The 21,470-nt window shown below is 34.5% G+C and overlaps 4 protein-coding genes across 5 annotated transcripts; 1 reads left to right on the top strand and 3 right to left on the bottom strand.

Moving 5' to 3' along the window:
* Positions 1-529: 529 nt before the first annotated feature.
* Positions 530-7,383, bottom strand: LOC139097170 (CD109 antigen-like). 2 transcript variants are annotated; one of them, XM_070648971.1, is made up of 11 exons: positions 7,240-7,383; positions 5,748-5,977; positions 4,579-5,673; positions 4,367-4,461; positions 4,048-4,312; positions 3,676-3,949; positions 3,346-3,601; positions 2,631-3,287; positions 1,292-2,561; positions 1,011-1,164; positions 530-950 (listed from the first exon to the last, which is right to left on the bottom strand). In XM_070648971.1, the coding sequence occupies exons 1-11, from the start codon at positions 7,265-7,267 to the stop codon at positions 886-888; spliced, it is 4,389 nt and encodes a 1,462-aa protein (XP_070505072.1). In that variant the 5' UTR covers positions 7,268-7,383; the 3' UTR covers positions 530-885. The 2 variants fall into 2 exon arrangements, with proteins under 2 accessions (XP_070505072.1, XP_070505064.1); XM_070648963.1 differs by having other exon boundaries at positions 3,667-3,949.
* Positions 7,384-7,510: 127 nt separating this feature from the next.
* LOC139097521 (uncharacterized) lies at positions 7,511-8,279 on the bottom strand. The gene is made up of 3 exons (XM_070649397.1): positions 8,222-8,279; positions 8,103-8,159; positions 7,511-8,025 (listed from the first exon to the last, which is right to left on the bottom strand). The coding sequence occupies exons 1-3, from the start codon at positions 8,277-8,279 to the stop codon at positions 7,559-7,561; spliced, it is 582 nt and encodes a 193-aa protein (XP_070505498.1). The 3' UTR covers positions 7,511-7,558.
* A 719-nt stretch (positions 8,280-8,998) lies between these two features.
* On the top strand, positions 8,999-13,469 carry LOC139097185 (slit homolog 1 protein-like). The gene is made up of 6 exons (XM_070648981.1): positions 8,999-9,073; positions 9,683-9,738; positions 9,810-11,581; positions 11,674-12,330; positions 12,411-13,070; positions 13,133-13,469. Exons 2-6 carry the CDS (start codon positions 9,719-9,721, stop codon positions 13,396-13,398), a joined length of 3,375 nt encoding a protein of 1,124 aa, XP_070505082.1. The 5' UTR covers positions 8,999-9,073; positions 9,683-9,718; the 3' UTR covers positions 13,399-13,469.
* A 336-nt stretch (positions 13,470-13,805) lies between these two features.
* LOC139097160 (CD109 antigen-like) lies at positions 13,806-20,575 on the bottom strand. Its single transcript, XM_070648951.1, has 10 exons — positions 20,230-20,575; positions 18,224-19,504; positions 17,576-17,670; positions 17,199-17,460; positions 16,839-17,127; positions 16,369-16,669; positions 15,617-16,273; positions 14,281-15,547; positions 14,066-14,219; positions 13,806-14,002 (listed from the first exon to the last, which is right to left on the bottom strand). The coding sequence occupies exons 1-10, from the start codon at positions 20,500-20,502 to the stop codon at positions 13,890-13,892; spliced, it is 4,692 nt and encodes a 1,563-aa protein (XP_070505052.1). The 5' UTR covers positions 20,503-20,575; the 3' UTR covers positions 13,806-13,889.
* Positions 20,576-21,470: the final 895 nt, after the last annotated feature.

The following is a 21,470-nucleotide window of genomic DNA, read 5'->3' on the forward strand; positions in this document are numbered from 1 at the left end:
TTAAATTAGTAAAATTTTTGAGAAAATAAATTAAAAAATTTAAATTTTCCACTTTTTTGGAAAATTTGAAAATTTTTAATTTAAACTCTTTAAATTTCGAGAATTTGAAAAATTTGAATTTTTGAAATAAAAAAAAAAATTAATAAAAAAACCCTTGTGAGACAAAAACTGAAACAACTAAAAAAATGTGCTAAATTTAACGGAAAAATATTTAAAAAATTTCCTTTCGAACGGAATAGTATTATTCCCAAAAACAATAATATTGCTTTTTTCCCTTCCAATTTAACTTTTATTAATAATATATACAAGAAAAAAATTATATATAAATGAAATAAATGTATATCGATATAAAAAATAAATTAATAAGATACAGAAAAAAAGTGAAAAAAATTATTAAGAAAAATGTGTCTTAAATATTTTTGAATTAGAAAAATAAAACAATTTTTTTGTGGAAAAGCAAAAAAAAAAAACATAAAAAATGGATGAAAAAAATTTAAAATTTATCTGAAATAAATGAAAAATCACAAGCTTTGACAGAAAATATTGAAAATTTTGTTTTTATTAATATTCTTTTAAAGATTTTGACATTTTTTTGGGGTTATAAATTTTATTTGAGAATGTGAATTATTTTAGGTAATTTTATTTGCTTTTTTTAAACAAATTTTCATCAAAAATCTTAATATAGACTCAATATAGTCGTAATACTTTTTAAATAAAGTATAATCAACATTAATATGAATATAAGGCATCGTTATGTGCCCCAAATTAGGGTCAAAGACAGTAAAAATATTTTATTCTCGTAAAACTCTCCATCTCCTCTGCCTAAGTCCTTACAGTCCTAACTGAACATCATCTTTCTTTAGTAGTAAGTCCCTCCATCCACGTTTATGCTGCTACAATGTCACTAATCAAGATTTCTGGTGGATTATAGAATGTTCTTGCTGATCGAGCTGCAAATTAAATTAACAATTTAGCCAATAACTTAATTTCAAATATGTAGTTCAACTTACTGTTGTCATAATAGTCATAAATGATGATTGGTGCTGGCTTTTGCTTGGCAACTGCATGACTTCGGTAAGCTTTAAATTCAGGAATGATTTCCGTTGCTCCGATGTCATCAAAATAGACCATAATGACTGTGTCACCGTCTTTAGTTTCCACTTTCTGTAATTTTTAGAATTTTTGATTAAAAATTGTTGTTATTGAAAGATTTAATATACTCAAAGGTGCCCTTTTAATCCACAACTGTGTTGTAAGCCAAAGGACCACCTTTAATGTCCACTAAACTCACCTTAACCTTCTCAGTTGCCAACAATTCACTCATATGATCATTATCAAAGGTAAATCCACTCGGCAATGTGACTTCCATGACAGCCATATTAGATGTGATGGTCGTTGCATCAGGAACAAATTTGGCACCAACACTAAGATGCAAGAATCCTTTATTTGACGTTGACTTAACAACAGGATTTAAAATAAATCTTGGCGATTGTCCAGAGATGTCTAAATTGTATCTGTAAGATATTTGAAGGATGCTGAATCCTTTGCCGGTTGCTGAGACTTCAAAATGACGAGCATCAGATGACAATTCATGCTTTTGAAGGACGAGAGAATTGGCTTCATTAACATTAATTATTGCTGGTTCTGAATCCTTTGGTTTGACTGTAATTTGAAGATTAGAATCAGCTGTATGGACCTTCATTGCTAATTTTGACAAAGCTTGAAGACCAACGACTGTATCCTGAGTTGACTGGAATCCTCCGTTTTCATTTCTTTGTGTCACAAGCCATTTCATGATTAAAACTGCATCATTGGTCTTGTCAGCTTCCAAAAATGCTTGTAAGGCATATGCAGACATCTCCACATTGACTGAACTTGGCTTATGGTACCAGCTGTTCTCATCACTTTTAGGTTTCTCAATGTCCTTTGTCCAGTGCTTCATTCCATCTTTATTGACAGACTTTGTATTCAATTTATCCAAAAGTGCGTCTTTCTTAACATTTTTAGATAGTTGTAAGGCATAATTGACAATGGCCAAGGTATAATTGTCATCCAAGGTATCCAAATTGTCAAAAATAAAGTTTTGTGCATTTTCAATGACATTTTCGAACTTTTTGGCCAATGACTTATTTTCCAAGAATGTAATCAGCGTATATGCTGTCAATCCGATTCCTTTTGATGATCCACCCTGCATGTCTCTATGGAAAATAGTTCCAACTTCTGGGAAACTTCCATCCTTAGCTTGAACATTTTTCAAGAAATTCAAAGCTTCCAAGATGACATTATGATCAATTTTGATGTACTTTGATGCTTGATTAAATGACTTAGCAACAAAAGCTGTCAACCAGGTTGATCCAGATCTATCATGCTTACCAAATGCACTGTAGGAACCGTCATCATGCTTGTATGACAATTCTTTTTGGTATCCAACTTCCATGTACTTTTTGGCTTTTGACTCAATTTGTGGATTGAGCTTGTTGAGGTTTGTGAGATAGTCGAGGACGACGATGTTGGGGACAAAGTTCAACATGTTCTGTTCTCCGCAGCCATATGGGAGTTGACTAAAAGGAATTAATGATTAAAATTTAGCTAAACTGACTAAGATCCTGCACATTTGACTCAATACTTACATCAACTTGTCTAAATTATCAATCGATGGACCCAAAATATCACCGATAGCTGAAACTTCAACTCTTGTTGAATCAGGAACTGCTTCTTTTGGAACTAAAATGTCAATAGTCTTTTTGAATTCCTTCTCACTTCTCAAATCAATCAAAACAGCTTCATTCATGTATTGAGTCACTCCTTCAGGTTCAACCTTTAATTTCTTCTCAACACCATCACCAGCCATCTGTGACTCAGCGACTACCTTGATTGTTATATGTCCAACCTTTAGTGGACGAATCATAAATGAAACTGTTGCTCCTTCGTCAGATTTGAGGACAATTTCTTGTGTTCTTTGAGTTTCTGATTCAAGTTTTTGTTTCTTTATTGAAATGTCATCGTCATCAGGATTTATAAACTCAAATTCAGCATCAGCATTGTAAATAGTCACTGTTGTAGTTTCGTCGCTGTCCAAATAGTTGAAGATAATAATTGGAATTGAAACAACTTCGCCACGTTTGATTGAATATGGAAGGTTAGTATCGACAATGAATGGCTGAAATACTCGCAACTTTGAAGCTGTATCTGTGATTGCTAAACCACGAATTGGATCAAGTGAGAATCCAGTAATGATCCATGATGTAATTGTGTCTGGGACCTTTTTAGTTAAAGACTTCGTTTCACTGTAAGGGAAATAAGGATACTTTATTGACTTACAGAACTAACAAACAACTATTTTACCTTGAGTCAAACTCCAAATTGTCAAACAACCAAGTTTCGGGAAACTTTTTGCGAATCTCAACAGGCTTACGTACAGGTGCAGCACCAAATGCCATTTCAACCATTGGTTCTGAATCCATCATCATGTCATTCCTCATCATCATCATCTTTGGAGCAGCACGAGTGGACATTGCCATCATTCTTACACCGTCATCATCGTGGCATCTCGAAGCCATACTGAATCGTGCTTCACATTCGTATGCATGAACTCGACGTTCTAATTATTAAAATTAGTCAATAAGTAAAACTAATGTCTAGTTACTGAGTCTCTATTCTATTTACTTTTCTTACCCTGCGGGACTCGACAATTTGTCATCAAAATCATCTCATGGAAGTCACTGATGGTTACGTTGCTGTGATAATATGAGTAATTGTACTTCTGAACTTCACCAAAACCTCTCAATTCATCAAAAACTGTCTGTTGTTCAATATCGTTGCCTTTTTTGAGCAATAAGACACTTTGATCGACACCCAAGAGTCCAACATACGAGTTAGGTTGACTATTGACATTGATGACAAGATCCTCGCCTGGTTTGGCTTGTTCTGTTGATAACTTGAGGTTTATCTAAGGTAAAAAGTTGGAATTTTAGTGAAATATTTTAAATTTGAGGTTTTGGATCTGATTTGCCATATTTTAATCAGTTCCAAAAACACACAACATACATGATTCAGCAGCTGATTCCCAAATTCGACATCAATCTTATCCGAGACAATTTCACCATTTTCAGCAATATAGTAAATCACGACAGTCGCCTTTGGCAACATAAACACTGTTGGTATGATTGTCAGCATATGTTCGCTTGTTGCTGCACTGAACTTTTCATGTTTTGATTCCAAAATTTTTCCACCAGACAGGACCTGATGAATTAGTTCCTTGATTTTAGTCGTAGTTTGGACTTTAATTTTGATTTTTTCTGACAAAAGAGGCCTAAAAATGATGAAAATTTAGAATTTTATTGAATTTAAATGCATTAATTCTTACTTTTCAGTCACCAAGCGAGCCTGCAAGTACTGATGACACATGGAATCAACCTTCTGGATACGATGAATCTCTTGTTCGACACTTAGATATTTTGCCTGGAATGTTTTTTGATTTATTAATGAATAGGATAGATTAGCATAGTAAGAGGACTAAGGACATAGGTCCAGCCATAGGCTGGCTCTTCCCTCTCAGATTGCGGACATTATCCTCACCTTAATAGTAAAACATGTCGTATCTTTTGGTACATCAATGTCAATTTTGGCAATTCCATTTTCAATATTTTTCTTATATTCCTGTTCTCTAGAGTTCTCCTCCCAGCATTCATAATTATCGCCAGGATTAACATAACGTCCACAAATGTATTCACGAATACCTGACTTTACTTTTCTTAAGATGTCATAATAAGATGTGACGGTGAACTTAACAGGATTACTTGCATCCACAACTGGTGTACTTTTATCATGCGTACTTAAAATTGCAGTGACTTCAAATGGAAGTCCTAGTTTGAATTTTTCTGCACTTTTTTTCAATTCCATTTTAATTGAATTGCTGTGAATTTTGACTTTTGCAGTTGCTGTTGCTTCCTTGCCACTTAAATCATCCTTAAATGTTGCATGAAGGTTGACTGTATGTTCACTTTTATTATCACGGATCTTCAAATCCTCTTTAAAGTCAAATTCAACAAACTTTTTACCATCAACGTCAACAGATTTTGAAATTTTTTGGCCTGATTCTGAAATTTTATTTCGGTATCCTCTGTAAGGATATTCAACATCTGCAGTTACGGTTGCTTTTCCCTTTGCAATCTTACCAAAAGTGTATTTGGCATTGACTGTGGCTTTAATGGATCCATCAGTAAATGGAATATTTGGGATGGTGTCGATTGAGAGCTCAAATTTAGGCAAGACATACTCTTCGACATCAAAACTCTTCACAATGTCTTGATCGCCATTGACTTTGACGTGAATCTTCCAGACTCCCATCACTGGCATGTCCGACAATTGCAATTCATTCTGATAAACTCCTTTGTTGAAATTTTTCTCAACTTCATCATACTGCTTGATCCTGTTGTCACCTCCGTCAGTGATATAAATGTCAATAGATTCAAAATTATATGGTCTAGTCTCAGCATCAAGGACCATAACTCTGAATTTGATGTTATCAGATGGCTTGTAGACACGTTTATCAGTTTGGACAAATACTGCATATTTTTTGTGGTTCATGTGGAGACTGCGAGTCTCGTCGAAATGCTCACCAGATAGACTTGTTACGTTGAGGTTGTAATCACCTTCTGGTGCATTTTTGATCTGGAATTGGATAGGTTTTTGGTATGAAAATGTGAAAATTTGCCTAAAATGTACAAAAATATTAAAATGCTAACCTCAAAATCCACATTCTGAACTCTAGTCCCGAACAACATAACGCGCTCTTTCTTCTCATAGTCTGTGTCCTTTGATGAAATACTGATCTCAATCTCTTCCTTCTTTTCATATCCAAAAGAGTAGACACCAACTCGAAACTTTCCATTTGATGGAAAAATATTGCCAGCAACTATGGTAAAGAAACCATTTGAAGAGTCGTATGTGCTGCTAGATGGAACGTCGTCATCATCTAAAAAAAGGGAATTAACGTCATGAAAAGTACTCATCGTCTTATCGGAATTATTATAAAAATGAGTAAGCAAGATATGAGTAAATAAACAATATTTTTAATTGTATGTGTCATATGTGCATGTTAAGGTTGCATCTTGGAATAATGTATTTTATCGATTGTAATAAATGCCTTTTAGAGTCCCACACCATTTTGTTCTAAATATCATTATAATGCAGAAGTGTTTTCAGGCGAGTCAAAGTTGGTATATATAACATACAATTTTGGTATATATAACATTAGTTATTAGGAAATTGTTATAAAAATTATGTTATATACTTAGTGACGATTTTTTGCCGTCAATACCACTAAAAGCCAATTTTGCGATAACACTCCCTTGTTCCCTAATATATCAACAATTTTGGTCACGTAATGATGTAATAAATTCCTATATACCCAAAATAAAAACAACAAAATATTCAAAATTCAAGCAATATGTGAAAATCAATCAAAACGCAGGCGAAGTCCAAAACCAATGATTTTTCATTGCGTATTTATAGAGAATTTTACAGATTTTTCTTATTTTCTTTCTCAATAATATGTTATTTTATACTCAGCGGAATTTGATGCTGTGAGTAAAAGCAGAGATGGTGCTAATTTGTGTAAATATGTTGAATTTTAGTGGAAGTAGAGTTTAAATTGTTATATATTTGAATTTCATAATTTAAGGAAAATGAAATTTTAGCATGAATTTCTTATCATCATTTTCCCGGGAAGCACAGGCCATAGAAATGCTTAATATCCGTCTCCAGACCGGTTTAAGTCTGGTCTGAAGTCGGATTTCATACAACTCGATTTGACACCAGTGTCACGCTGATCTAGAGCTGGTTTTTCAGCCTTTTCTACATCGTGTGCCTCTCGGCACACGGAGGCATATCCAGAAGGAATGAAACAATTTAAGTCTGTCTTCTCAGATCATGTCAACAATTCATGAAATAATGACTACTGGCAACTTCAAATTAGTAAAATTATACATCTCTGACTAAACAATACAAAAACTGTTCATTCTTCAAAGTCAACATTCCAAATTAGAACCGTTTTCTTCTTTACGACTTAAATGTGCTAAAAATTAGCTTTGCATGTTCTAAGAATTTGACTTTATCAACTAAACGCTCTCCAAGGTCAATTCCCATTTCGCCATTTCACTTAATTCATTTATTTTATCATTTTTTATATCCAAAAGCTGCTTGACATTCTGAAATAAATGAACAACTAACACTTACCACTGTCATATCTTCCTTCTCTGTCCATTTTGAGATGATTTTTTTATTCCAAAATTTGAAATTTGAAATTACTTAAATAGTTATGAATCACCGACCAAAAAAATATTCCTTAGATCGCAGTTATTGCGTGTTTATAAACACAGATTCAAGAGAGAACTGAAAATATTAAACCGGTGCTGTATGATATACAACAACAACGTAGAAAAAAAATGAGAGAAAATTCTGTTGATGTTAGTGTATTGAGTATAAGTGTTATAAAGTGTTATCTATGTTATATCTTTCTGTTATATTCGAATAGCTGAATATTTTATTCTGTTTATTAACATGACAATATTTCTGGATGATTGACATTAGTATGTCCATTTCCTAATGAATAAGACATAACATTATTTCCATAAACTTTCGACACAACAGTATAGGTCGATCCATAAGGATTTGTAAGATTATAACGTCCAATATGAAAGAGATATTTCTGTGTGCTGCTTACTTTAACCAAATTTTTATAAACCATCAAATTATCTGTATCAGGTCTAATCCATTTTAAATCAGGATGATTCAGCAAGAATCTCATTCCGACCATGTCATGATGCTGATTTTGGCATGCCATAAAAGCACCTTGTTTTGATCCAGTTACACTCAATCGAGCTGGACAGTTGTATTCACCAGCACAAGCAGCATTAATTGCATGTCCTACATAAGCTTGGGATCCATCAGAAAATGTACCGGCACTAAATCCATACTTTATAACAAGATCTTGCTGATTGGAATTATAAGCGACGAAGGTTCCTGTATGAAAATTGAAAGGTATTAGCACATGATTTATTTAAGGTTATTTATATGTTGCTGAGTATTATGGAACTTACCACATGGTAGATCAATACATGATGAAGAACATGAATCTTCAGAATTGACTGCAATAACTGCAAATGGAATTATTTTAGTATTTTTTAAAACTGCACTTCTAATTTAAATTAATCCTCACCAAAAAATAATAGAATTAGGAATTTCATCGTAGATATTTTACTATGGTACCAGCTCATCCGAAGTACCAAAATTAAACTGATTAAAAAACGACAAATCTTTCAAATTTATAGTCCTAAAATTCGTACTCATTATAACGTATTATAATTTGTAATATAATTTTTGACCTATTACTCTTGACTTAATTCCTCTTCTTAATTTGAAGCTTTTACTTCCCTATTTGATAACAACATCTATTGCTGAAATTTTCGTAATTATTCATTTTGAATCATATTTTTTCCTACGTATATCATATTATTTTATGTATTATTTTTAAATTCCTTCAACGAGAGTTGGGAGGACTAAAAAGGAGTTGCGAGGACTCAGAAGGGGAACTCCAGTCTAGATTTATTACTTAATCCTTAGCTGTTATCATCTTTTGATTACTTACTCTAATGAATAAGTACTTTACACGTCATGGAAAAACCCAAATGTGTTATAATTTTGAAAATTATACTCTCCTTATTCCCGAGCAGCATATTGTCTTTTGAGGTTAATTTCTAACTTCAATTTTGTCAGCTTTGTCTTAGTGATCAAGATGTAGTGGCTATAAAACTGACTAAGGATTGGAATACTCTATTCTAAATAAATATAATGAAATAAGCATAAACAAAAAGCATATAGATGATGTGCAATGTCATGATACTGAACTATTTACGAGAAAGCCTGCTAATGTTTAACTACTCGGGACTCTTTCATCTCACCTCTCAATTGATAATTATATTTGTTTTCTCTTGAAAGAGAATTTGAAATTGTATATAATCAGCATGTTTTTCTAGCGAAATTGACAGTAGCATTTTGGAACTTTATAACTGTAAGTATATTAATTCTCGATGATAATATTACTTTATGGTGATAAGGATTAGTGGACATTTTGTATTATTCGCTGTAAGTTGATTCGTTCTGTAGTAAAAATGTATTATAATACAATGTGTTTTGGAAGCGTGTAAATTTCATGTATCCCAATGAAGGGCCCCTTCTGCTGTATCTCTTCCTTAAAAACCAACGTTCTAAGTGTGACTCTTTAGCAAATTAAAATTCTAGTATCCAATGGGGTGCCAATAGGTGTGGATATCAGAAACCCCTTTCCCAATAGGAATCAGTCTACTCTCTGTTGAATACGACCTGGATATACCAGTGTCTCCTTCCCACTTATTTTTTTGGTCACGCTTGTTTAATTGCTTGAAGCTTCATATTCTTAGGTTATAATGACTATTTTTAAATTGCTGAAACATATGGGGACTTGAAACAACGCCCCTCTGCTCCTACCTTAGTCATAAATTGTGATTTTCCCAAAAACAAATCGCTATATTAAGTTTGACCCTTGACTTGAATGAATCACCGGCTAAATTCCACACAATCTATCATTTGTCCTCAAAAAATTGCATTATCAGTGCTTAATATTTTATATTTATATTTTAAGGTAAACATCATCAAGCTCATCAAGTCAAGTGAGATTATGTCAAAAAAATTAAAAACGTAAGTCCATAATTCAATTCTATTAATAATTTTTGATATTTTTAACCTTGAACAATTTTATTTATTATTAGTTTAGGGACGTTCGTGTTCCTCCTCATCTTCTTAGAATGCATCACATATAGTAGTTCCGAGATCATTCGTTGTGCATTTAAAGTAAAACAATGGGATGATTATGTCGGAAAACCATACACATGCGTAGCAATGAACGTCAATTTTCCAACTAAAACAATCGTTGACCGGGCCAACGGTCGACACACAAAAAAACTCGGTGACAATGATGTCAAGGCTTTGGACATAAGCAATCAAAATGTTGCTTATTTTCCAACTGATATTGAGAAAACTTTTTCAAACCTTGAGGCATTGGCGATTGTTAATTCGAAGCTTCAAAGCATCTCAAAGAAGGACCTGGAAAGCTTTCCAAAACTTATTACCATCAATTTTGCAGGCAATCTGATCAAGCAATTAGGATTCGCTCTTTTATCAAGCAATCCACTACTCAAGAAGATCTCATTTGCTGAAAATCCACTCATTGGCATTGGCAGTGACCTGATTGACACCCTTGAAGGCATCGAACAAGTCGATTTTTCAAATGCAAACTGTATTGACTCTAAAGCTGAATCTGTTGATGAACTTGATACAGTAAAAAGTGCAATTAATGAGATGTGTCCACCAACAGCAGATATGGTGAATCTTCAAGAAAGTGACATGAAATTTTACTTTTGTAAAGATCAATTGGACAATGCCACGTCATCGTTGGACGTTTGTAATGTAAGCTGGGAAATGTGCAGTGCTGAATATGAAAAATTGGATGATCAACATAAGGAATGTCAACAATCACTTGAAAAGTGTGATGCTGATGAAGCAAAGGAATGTAAAGACAAAATGAAGGAATTGGAAGCTAAAATAGAAGCCGATGCTGAAACAATAAGGAAATTAGAGGCAGATGCTGATAAATTACAGAAGTTAGAGGCACAAGTCATTAAACTTAAGGATGACTATAAGAAGCTACAAAATAATTTCGACAGTGAGCTTCTTAAGCAGCAAACATGCAAATCTGAACTTAAACAATGTAAGGATTCCACAGTAGTAGTAGCAGGACCTGAATCATCATCCTCGTCAGGATGTGTAGACCAACTGCAGTTAGTCATCGAATGTGATCAATTCTATGGTACAACATGTGTCTCTGAGTCAACATTGATTCCATTCCAAGGAATGAAAGTAAATGGAGTTAAGCTGCCAAATGGAACTGTAATCGATGGAAAACATATAACAGAATTGCAGATTAGTGGCGGTGCTGTTCGTGCCATACCAGAAAATTTCGGTCAATATTTCACAAATCTTGTCACACTCGTCATGGATTCAGTTAGAGTAGAGGAGATCAACAAGAATTCATTCAACGGAAGTCATAAATTGACCAACTTAACAATGACTAATGGCAAGCTTGCACATATTCATCCCGATGCATTCGCATCAGCTCCAAATATCGCCGTCGTTGACTTTACCAAAAATGAACTGACAGATATTAGTAAGGCAATTCAAGAACTAGGCAAAATTAATGTATTGGTCCTTGAATCCAACCAGATCAATACTGTTGAATGGAATAAATTTGACAAAATGACAGACATTGAGGTTATCTCGATCAATAATAATCCATTGGAACATGTAGACTCTGGATTCTTGGACACAAGTGTCTTCACAAACTTGGTCAGTGTTGATATGGTCGGAAGTAAATGTGTCAATCTCAAGTATCCAACAGCAAGTGCTGAGAAGATCAAGCAGTCATTATACAAAGATTGTCCATTTAAGGTATCACTCGAGTGTGAATTTAAAATGGTTAAGAGCGGTAAGTAAATATACTATCTAAGGGGTTGATCCTTAGATTCATTTGAGTATTAAGGAAATTGGTTTGATATTAAATATAAAATGTTCCCATAGATTACGTATGCGATGCCAAAAACACATTCATTTACTACGAAAATACATTAATTAGTGGAATCGTTGGTGAACATTTGTCTGAATCGAATACACTATCCGATGTCACAAAGCTCACAATAGGTCCAGATCAAGTTCTCCATTACGTTCCACCAAATCTCTTCAAACAATTCGGAAAGGTTGAAAAAGTTGAAATTGATAAGACAGGTCTTAAAGAAGTTGCCCACATGAATGGATTAACAGAAATTGTCATTACTAACAATAACCTTACAACTATTACCGATACCAGTTTTAATGGATCACCAGATGTTGAAATTATAACTCTAACTGGAAATCAAATTGAAAAACTTACTGATGGCGCATTTAATAACAATAAAAAGGTCAAGACATTCGATGTTTCTAACAACTTGCTTGCTAACTTTACCTCAACATCCATTGAAACCTTATTGGGAACCGATGCAAGTATCGATTTATCCTCAAATAAATTGTCAAATGTTGTTTGGTCATTCACGAAACCTACGACATCTAAAATCATAGCTACAAATAATCAATGCATTAGTGGAAAGTCTGGCAAAAATATGGAAGCATTTGTGAAAGAAATTCAAGATGGATGCTCACAAAAGGATGAATTGGAGTGCGAATTCAAGTATTTGGATGGAGGTAAGATTAGCTCTGCTCGACATTAAATTGCCTAACTTGATTTCACCACAGTTAATTGACCTTCTCCTTTTCTATTCCAGAGTACACCTGCTTTGCTAAGAACTTTAACGTCATTGCCGAAAATACCAAAATCACTCGTATCCATGGTACTCACACAGAACCTGGCAAATCAAGCAAATCAGTCACCAAGTTTGTCGTTGCCAATCAAAATATGGAATATTTCCCCATCAACATCATGGAAGTATTCCCAGCTCTTACAAAAGTCGAAGTTACTTCATCAAATTTAAAGAAAATCTCAAGCTTTGTTGGTCAAAACTTGGAATGGATTAAAATTACAGGCAACAAAATTGATAAGATTGAAGATAATTCATTCGTTGGTTCACCATTGCTTAGCTACATTGACATCTCAAACAACGGAATTCTTAAGATTTCGAAGGATATATTTGAAAGTAATTTGGAATTGTCGGAAGTAAACTTAAGTAAAAATCGTCTTGAAACCATCAATTGGGCTATGTTTACTGCTATGTCAATGCTCGAATCTGTTGATATCAGCTACAATAAACTTAAGCAAATTGACTGGACTCAAGTGTCAGCAGATCTACAAAGTATTGACCTGACTGGAAATGAATGCATTAATATGAAGTACACTGCCAATGTTAAGAATAAGTTTATGGATGCTATCAATACTAACTGTGGTCGGGAAACAATCGTTAATTGTAGATTTAAGGTTCAAGGTTCTGGTAAGTTCTTTTGGATATGATTAATTTATTCCAATATATCCTAACAATTATTTATTACACAGAGTACACCTGCCATACAGTCAACCTTGAGATCCTCAATGAAAACACAAGAATCACACGTATTTTAGGAGATCATGTTTCAGGAAAAACAAACAAGGACGTTACAAGATTCATGGCAGTTAATCAAAAAGTTGTTTACTTCCCAATCAATATTCGCAAATTCTTCACCCATTTGAGACTTGTTGACATAATAAATAAGAACTTTAGACTTAAGGTCATTTTCCTTAGTGATACTGAATTTACAAAGGAAGCTACATCAAGTCATTAAAAAATTTGAAAGAGAAATGAAATTTATTGAATAAATTTGACTTAAAGGCCAATAAAAGTACAAAAATTAAAGGTTTTAAGTGTTATCGATGCTTAATTTGCAGGCTAGTCATTCTTATGTCTTAAGAAGTTTAATATTGAGTGGTTAGAGTCTCATTGGAAATTGAGGTATGTATCGCAATAGATATTGAGGTCTGAAACTCATCAGAACTGCATCTATACATCAAATAAGCTATACTTCCTAACTATTAGGATTTCCCGAACTCTCTGTCTACCCAAACTCTAAGAACCGAGACCGAAAACACTCGGGATCAATTTTTAGGTAGCCTGATGAATTCTCGAGAAAGAAGCAACCAAGTACCAGTCCCGACACTGCCAACCCTTACTTACTACATATAAAATACCAAATTTTTTCAAAATATATTCCTAAATTTATTATTACTCAAAAAATCAAAATCAAATATTTTTGTACAGATAATTTCAAAATGCACTTTAAACAATCTCAACTGTTGGAACTTCACAAGCCTTCATGCACTCATCGGCGCCTTCACAAATGTCACATAATGAGATCTCTGGTGGATTGTAGAATGAGCGAGCGTGACGTGCTGTAATGGAAATTAGAATTAATAAATAAATTAAAATATTTAAAATTATATAAAAATACTCACAATTATCATAGTAGTCATAGATAATGATTGGTGCTGGTTTTTGCTTGGCAACTGCATGTGTTCGGTATGCCTTAAATTCTGGACATATTTGACTAGCACCAATGTCATCAAAGTACACCATCACGACTGTATCACCGTCCTTAGTTTCTACTTTCTGTAGATAGAAAAATTCAAATTTTTAAATTCCGTTAAATTTTCAACTCAGCACAACTCACCTTAACATTCTCAGTAGCCATCAGTTCACTCAAATGATCATTGTCAAATGTAAATCCACTTGGCAGTGACACTTCCATGACAGCCATATTGGATCTTGCGGTCTGTGAGTCAGGCACAAAGTTTGTACAGACATGCAAGTCTAAATATTCCTTATTGGAACTCTCATCAACTTTAGGATTAAGTACGAATCGTGGATACTTTCCAGAATTATCGAGATTATATTTGTAGGAAATTTGAAGGATGCTGAAACCTTTACCGGTCGCTGAGACTTCAAAATGTCGAGCTTTTGATGGAAGTTCGTATTTTTGGAGGATCAAAGAGTTATCGGAATTGACATTGATAGTAGCACCGCTTGCATGTTCAGGCTTAACGACAATCTGTAGATCAGAGTCAGCAACATGAATTTTAGTGGCCAATTTTGACAAAGCTTGAAGACCAACGACTGTGTCTTGTGTTGACTGGAATCCTCCATTCTCATTTCTTTGTGTCACAAGCCATTTCATGATTGGAACTGCTTCATTGTCCTGGTCAGCAAGGATGAATGCTTGGAGTGCATATGCAGACATCTCGACATTGACTGTGTTTGGTCGGTAATACCATGGATTAGTGTCTTCTTCCTTAACTTCATCCTTCTTCCAGTACTTCATGCCATCCTTATTCTCAGCCTTAGCATTCAATTTAGCCAACAGCATATCCTTCTGTTCATGTTTATTAAGCTGCAATGCATAATTAGCTATCGCAAGTGAGTAGGTGTCATTAAGTTGGTCGAGATTCTCAATAACGTAGTTTAATGCCTTGTTGATCACATCCTTGTACTTCTCATTATGATCTTTAGCTTCTAAGAATGTAATCAAGGTGTAGGCAGTCAATGCGATTCCTTTTGATGCTCCACCCTGCATAGCTTGATGTGAAACGTGTCCAACTTCCGGAAAACTTCCATTTTCAGTTTGAATAGAGCTAAGGAAATGCAAAGCTTGATCTACAACAGCTTGATCAATGTTGATGTATTTTGCAGCTTGATTGAAGGACTTAGCAACAAAGGCTGTCAACCAGGTGGATCCAGATGTGTCACTCTTTCCAAATGCGCTGTAAGAACCGTTATCATGTTTGTAGGTCAGTTCCTTTTGGTATCCAACTTCCATGTACTTTTTGGCTTTTTCTTCAATTTGTGGATTGAGCTTGTTCAGGTTTGTGAGGTAGTCCAGGACGACGATGTTGGGAACGAAGTTCAACATGTTCTGCTCTCCGCAGCCGTATGGGAGTTTACTGAAAGGAATTAATGACCACATGTTAGATTAGCTGACCAGGATTCAAGACATTTTACTCAATACTTACATCAACTTATCCAAATTCTCAATTGATGGCCCCAAAATGTCACCAATAGCTGAAGCTTCAATTCTAGTTGAGTCTGGAACTGCCTCTGGCGGAACAACAATGTCAATTGTCTTCTTGAATTCCTTCTCACTTCTCAAATCAATCAAAACAGCCTCATTGAGATATTGTGGAACTCCCTCAGGCTCAACCTTCAACTGCTTCTCAAGTCCATCACCAGCCATTTTAGATTCAGCGACTACCTTAATTGTAATATGACCAGCCTTAAGTGGACGAATCATGAATGGAACTGAAACTCCTTCATTTGACTTGACGATGATTTCCTTTTTTCTTTCCATTTCTAGACCACGCTTTGATCTTTTGACTGCATTTTCGTCGTCATTTACTTCCACAAATTCAAAGTCACGATCATTATTGAACAAAGTTACAACTGTGTCTTGATCGGACTCTAAATAGTTGAAGACGATGATGGGAATCGAAACAACTTCACCGCGTTTGATGGAATATGGAAGATTTGTGGATACAAAGAATGGCTGGAAGACATTAAGCTTTGATGATTGTTTGGTCAGTCCTAAGCCAGTGAGTGGATTGAGTGAGAAACCTGTGATGATCCATGATGTGATTGTGTCTGGGACTTTTTTGGTTAAAGTTTGTTTGTCACTAAAATGGGAATTTTAAGAGTTTTAGATGCTCTATTGGATTCTCGGCATTGTAGCCTTAAACAGGACTTTGCCTTAAAATTAATTAAATCTCACCTAGAGTCAAAATCAAGACTGTCAAAGAGCCAAGTTTCTGGAAACTCCTTACGAATTTCAATTGGTTTTGGTTCCGGTGATGAGCCACCTCTGTTGAATGCTGCTTGTGGTGCTGGAGGTCCTGCAATGCCAAGTCCTCCAAATGGTCTTGTTGTAGTTAGCACTTCCTTATGGGCTATTGGTGCTGAATCAAAGGTGTCTGATTCTAATGATGCTGCCATTGGCATTGCATAGTACACTGGTCCACCATCTCTGATGCTGAGGAAGTCTTCGTCGTAGTAGTATGGAAGGTATGGTGCTTCTATAATGGAAATAGTCGAGGTAAAATTAGAAAATCTAGTCGATTTGATCTAAGAGAATGTATTTTGAGCCAATAGTCTGTATTTTGGGTCAACAGACTGTCTTGTGAGCCAACAGACTGCCATGTGAGCCAACAGACCCTTAAATTCATATTAAATCTTTATTCTTACCATATGGCTTCTTAGCATTAGTAATAATGAATGCATCCGATGAGTCAAAGTCTCCATATCGTTGATTATAGTCATAGTTATCGTACCATTCGTAGTTCCACTTGTCAACATCTCCATAGCTTTTCAATTCACTGAAAACAGTTTCTTGCTCAATGTCATTTCCTTTTTTAAGCAACAAAACACTCTGATCGACACCCAAAAGTCCAACAAATGAGTTTGGATTACTTCTGACTGAGATTGTCAGATTGTCACCAGGCTTAGCTTGTTCTGCTGATAATTTAAGATTAATCTAAAAAGTCAAAGAAATTTTGAAATTTAATATTTTGGGGATGAATATTTTACAGAATTTCTTCAACTTACATAATTAGTCAATTCATTGCCAAACTCAACTTCAACCTTATCAGACACAAGTTCACCAACTTTTGTGATGTAATAAATCACAATCTTAGCCTTGGGAAGCATTGCCATTTGTGGCTTGATATTCAGACTGTATTCCTTAGTCGGATCGAATTTGACGACTTTTGTGTCAACTAGAGCTCCTCTTGCAACGACTTCGTAAGTGAGCTGAGAGATTTCAGATGTTGATAGGACTTGGATGGTGATTGTGTCACTTAGGGATGGTCTGGAATGGACAGAATAATTGTTTTGTAATATTTGGATGCAATGAGAATGCACAAAAGGCTGATATGAAGCCAGGTTAAGCATAAAAGCTACTTTTATATATGTTTATTACTCACCTATCAGTCGTAAGTTTTGCTTGGATGAACTCATTGCTTTCCGAATCAACTTTTGAGATGTAATACAATGATTCCTCATTTGACAAATATTGTGCCTGAAATAGAGTAAATAACATTATTTTTCCATAAATTATTACATTCAATTTGGGAAAATTATCGGATTAGTCATGCAAATATGATGTAGAACCTTTACCGCATGTGATTATCACATAAAATAATCAAAATCAATTAAATTCTCACAATTGATAAATTGCGCGTGATAAAATCTAGTATTTACATTTAATAATTGCGGTTTACTATTATTGCAAATCTACATCGATCATTCGAAGAAATCCCAAAGTCAAAAGCTCAAATGAGTCAACCTCATCTCAATCACGTACATCTTCTTTTCATAATATCACATCCATCACGTTATAAACACAAATGTGTATACAAAGTCCATGTAATTCTAGACTTTTTTTGCAGGAGTTCTCAACTTTTATGGCACGATTCACAAGAATATGGAGGTAAATATTGAGACAAGATGAATCTTGGAGGGACTTGGGTGGGTAAGATGGGAATAAAAAGCGAATATACGTAAGGATATGCTAATCTTTGTCAAAAGTTGACCATTCATGTTCCTTATTCTACAAAACAATTCCAACCTACCTTAACACGAATATGTGTTGTATTAGATGGAATCTCAATGTCAATCTCGGCGTTTCCATTCTTGATGAAAACTTCAATTTGCTTGTCGTATGACTTCTCCTCACGGCATTCATATTCCTCATATTTGACCTCTGGTGTTGTTGTTTCTGGGGTAGTTGTAGTTGTTGGTGGTTCAGTTGTTGGAAGTTCTGTTGTTGTTTGTGATTCTGAAGTTGTTGGTGATTCTACATCTGATGATTTTGCATCTGCTGATTCTAAGTCTGATGACACTGCTTTATCCAAAGTGATTGCAATTGGTGTAATTACGTCATAAGTTGTATGGTATGGACGCCAAGAGTTATACAATCTTCTCTTACACATCCTTGGGACATCATAAAAGTAACTGACTGTGAAGTTTACTGGATTAAATTTGTCATTGACTGGTGTATTCTTGTCATGGAATCTGATGTCTGCTGTGACTTTGAATGGTAAACCAGGTTTAATTCTATCGGCACTTGTTGTCAGTGACATTTTATGTGGTGTTTTGTGTACTTCAACAGTTTTTGATGCATTTGCTTCCTTTCCACTAAGCTGTTCTGTAAATGTCGCAAAGAGGTTGACACGACGATAATAGCTGCTCTCTTTCATTTCCAATTCCTTAATGACATCAAATTCGACAAAATTTTTACCATCAACTTCAACTGTTTTTGATACTTTTTTGCTGTGACTGTTACTGCCCCAAGGTCTATATCCCCAACGTGGTACACTTGCCTCAGCTATGATTGTTGCATTTCCTTTAGCAATCTTCCCGAATGTATATTTAGCCTTAACTGTAGCACGAATAACTCCATCCTTGAAATTAGCATCAGGATTGGCATCAATGGTGACCTCAAATGTTGGCAGGACATACTCATCGACATCAAAGCTCTTGACTGTATCTTCGCTGTTTACTTTAACGTGAATCTTCCATGATCCCATAACTGGCTGATCTGACAACTGCAATTCATTTTGATAAACTCCTTTTATGAAATTTTTCTTGACATTTTCATACTGCTTGACTCGATTGTCTCCACCATCTGTGACAAAGACATCAATACTCTCAAACTCAAATGGTCTCGTCTCAGAATCCAATACCATAATTCTAAATTTGACATTATCTTTCGGCTTATAAACACTTTTGTCGGTTTGTATAAAGACAGAGAATCTCTTCGTATTCATATGAAGCTTCTTGAATGACGAAAACTTATCGCCTGTCACACTTTTGACCTCAATTATGTAATCGCCTTCTGTTTGACTTTTTAACTGTGTAAAATAAGAAAAAAAAAGTTGTTTATTTATAATTATGTGCATACCGGGAGGTTCATTAGTATGTGTGTAAATATTGTGATGTTGTTGATTTATTGCTTACTAGGAATTGAAAGATTTAATGGTGAAATAATTCATAGAGTTCAAATGAGAAGGGTCAAGTTTACATGACCCTAGATGAAAATGGCTTTGAAATAGATTAAATTGAATAATGGGGAAATTGGGATTAGAAAGCTTGAATTAGTTAAGGCTAATTACAACAGTGAATTCGATATCAGTGGATAAGTTCAGTTGAAGAAGACAAGGCCAATTCAAAAGGATATGTTCAGTTAGGAAGAATAAGATCAGTTCAAGAGGATTAGTTCAGTTAAGAAGGATACATTCAGTTAGAATACCAAAGGATTCAAGTTCAGTTTGAATTAATAAATTCAGTTAAGAAGGATAAGATCATTTAGAATGGATAAGTTCAGTTAGGAAGGATAAATTAAGTGGAGAGGATAAGTACAGTTAACAAGAATGAGTTCAGTTAGAATGTATAAGTTCATTTAGAAAGAACAACTTCATTTTACCATTTAATATCAAATAACAAGTTCAACAAGACAACAAGTTACAGTTAGCCAACAACTAAGTGCTATTACAAAAGTGAAAGCACTCTCAATGCACTCAAATCACTTCATAATATCACAAAAAAATGCATTAACCATAAACAGAATAAAACTCACATCAAAATCAACATTTTGAACGCCATCGCCCGATAAGGTGACATTTTGTAAATTTTCATATTTTTTTGTATCTTTGTCAGTATTTCTAACACCAATTTGAAGTATTTTATCGCTATTGTATCCTTGATGTGCAACCGATACACGATATGACTTTTGATACTTTAATAAGTTACTACCGACAACGGTAAAGAATCCTTCCTCATCACATGACACATTCTGATTAAATATTATCACTAAAATTCCTATTAAAATTGAACTTTTAAGTCTAATCATTTTAAATGTTAAAAATTGTACTTTTTTTGTATGTTTTGTTAAACTTGATCTGTTCGCTGATCGCGAGAGAATGAATAATTTCAATGAGATTAACAAGTTTTTATATATTTAAATTTCCTCTCTACCTGCAAATGCCACATACTCTCCGTCCATCTCTTCGAAAGGGGATTTTTTATTTTTCCCATTTCGTCATCGCAAAATTGAGAATCTCGGAGATGTTCTGTGGAATGAAGACATAAAAACAAGTTTTTAATTTCTGTTTTGTTTTCATTTTGTTTTGTTGATCTCGTGCGAATATTCTTGTCGTGTATGACCGGCTTTTGGATGTCGTGAGTGGAATGAATGAATGAGTAATGTTGTTGTTGTTGACTATGTATGGGGGAAATTATTCTTATGATTCTTTTGTTGTTGCGTTGAGTCTATTGTTGGACTTAAAATAAAGATTCTAGAGAATTTATTCAATTTGGATTGTCCATGTTTGTTCGATTCTATTCGTGATTTTTCGTCCTAGTTCGGGCCTGATCGTCTTAGTTCGGGTCTGATCGTCTCAGTTCGGGTCTGTTCGTCTCGACTCAAGTCTGTCCATTTCTTTTCGAGTATGATCATCTCTGTTTGAGTTTGTTGATCCCTCTTCTAGTCTATTAGCTTTGAACGGGTCTGTTCATCTCTGTTTGAGTCTCTTCGTCTCCATTCGGATCTGTTCATGTATATCCATATTTGTTCTAGTCTTTTCATGTCTATCCGTCTCTGTTCTTGTCTGTTCCTCTCTTTTACATCTCCCTTTGTCATTGTCATGCAAAATATAATTACCATGATTGAATTTTCATGACTTAGTTGTCTATTGTTGATTGAAAGGTATAAAATTAAATTATCATAAATTATAAGATACATTTCTACATTTGTGTAGCACTGCTGACGTCTTAAAGCTTAGATGACCATGCTATTCTCTTTATATAAGTTTGAAAATG

This window comes from Chironomus tepperi, unplaced genomic scaffold (assembly GCF_022539635.2).
Source record: "Chironomus tepperi strain 1889 unplaced genomic scaffold, CSIRO-AGI_Ctep_v1 contig_34, whole genome shotgun sequence".
NCBI lineage: Eukaryota > Metazoa > Arthropoda > Insecta > Diptera > Chironomidae > Chironomus > Chironomus tepperi.

Coding starts and splice junctions, on each gene's coding strand:
- LOC139097185 (XM_070648981.1), top strand. CDS start 9,719: ATGTCAAAAAAATTAAAAAC. Junction 9,739..9,809: donor ATGTCAAAAAAATTAAAAAC/GTAAGTCCATAA, acceptor ATTTATTATTAG/TTTAGGGACGTTCGTGTTCC. Junction 13,071..13,132: donor ATTTAAGGTTCAAGGTTCTG/GTAAGTTCTTTT, acceptor TTTATTACACAG/AGTACACCTGCCATACAGTC.
- LOC139097160 (XM_070648951.1), bottom strand. CDS start 20,502: ATGATTAGACTTAAAAGTTCAATTTTAATAGGAATTTTAGTGATAATA. Junction 17,461..17,575: donor GCAAAACTTACGACTGATAG/GTGAGTAATAAA, acceptor TGTCCATTCCAG/ACCATCCCTAAGTGACACAA. Junction 14,220..14,280: donor TGGCTACTGAGAATGTTAAG/GTGAGTTGTGCT, acceptor TTCTATCTACAG/AAAGTAGAAACTAAGGACGG.
- LOC139097170 (XM_070648963.1), bottom strand. CDS start 7,267: ATGGACAGAGAAGGAAGATATGACAGTG. Junction 5,674..5,747: donor TTCAGAATGTGGATTTTGAG/GTTAGCATTTTA, acceptor ATCCAATTCCAG/ATCAAAAATGCACCAGAAGG. Junction 951..1,010: donor TTATGACTATTATGACAACA/GTAAGTTGAACT, acceptor TTTAATTTGCAG/CTCGATCAGCAAGAACATTC.
- LOC139097521 (XM_070649397.1), bottom strand. CDS start 8,279: ATGAGCTGGTACCATAGTAAAATATCTACGATGAAATTCCTAATTCTA. Junction 8,160..8,221: donor CCTAATTCTATTATTTTTTG/GTGAGGATTAAT, acceptor TTCCATTTGCAG/TTATTGCAGTCAATTCTGAA. Junction 8,026..8,102: donor ATGTATTGATCTACCATGTG/GTAAGTTCCATA, acceptor ATTTTCATACAG/GAACCTTCGTCGCTTATAAT.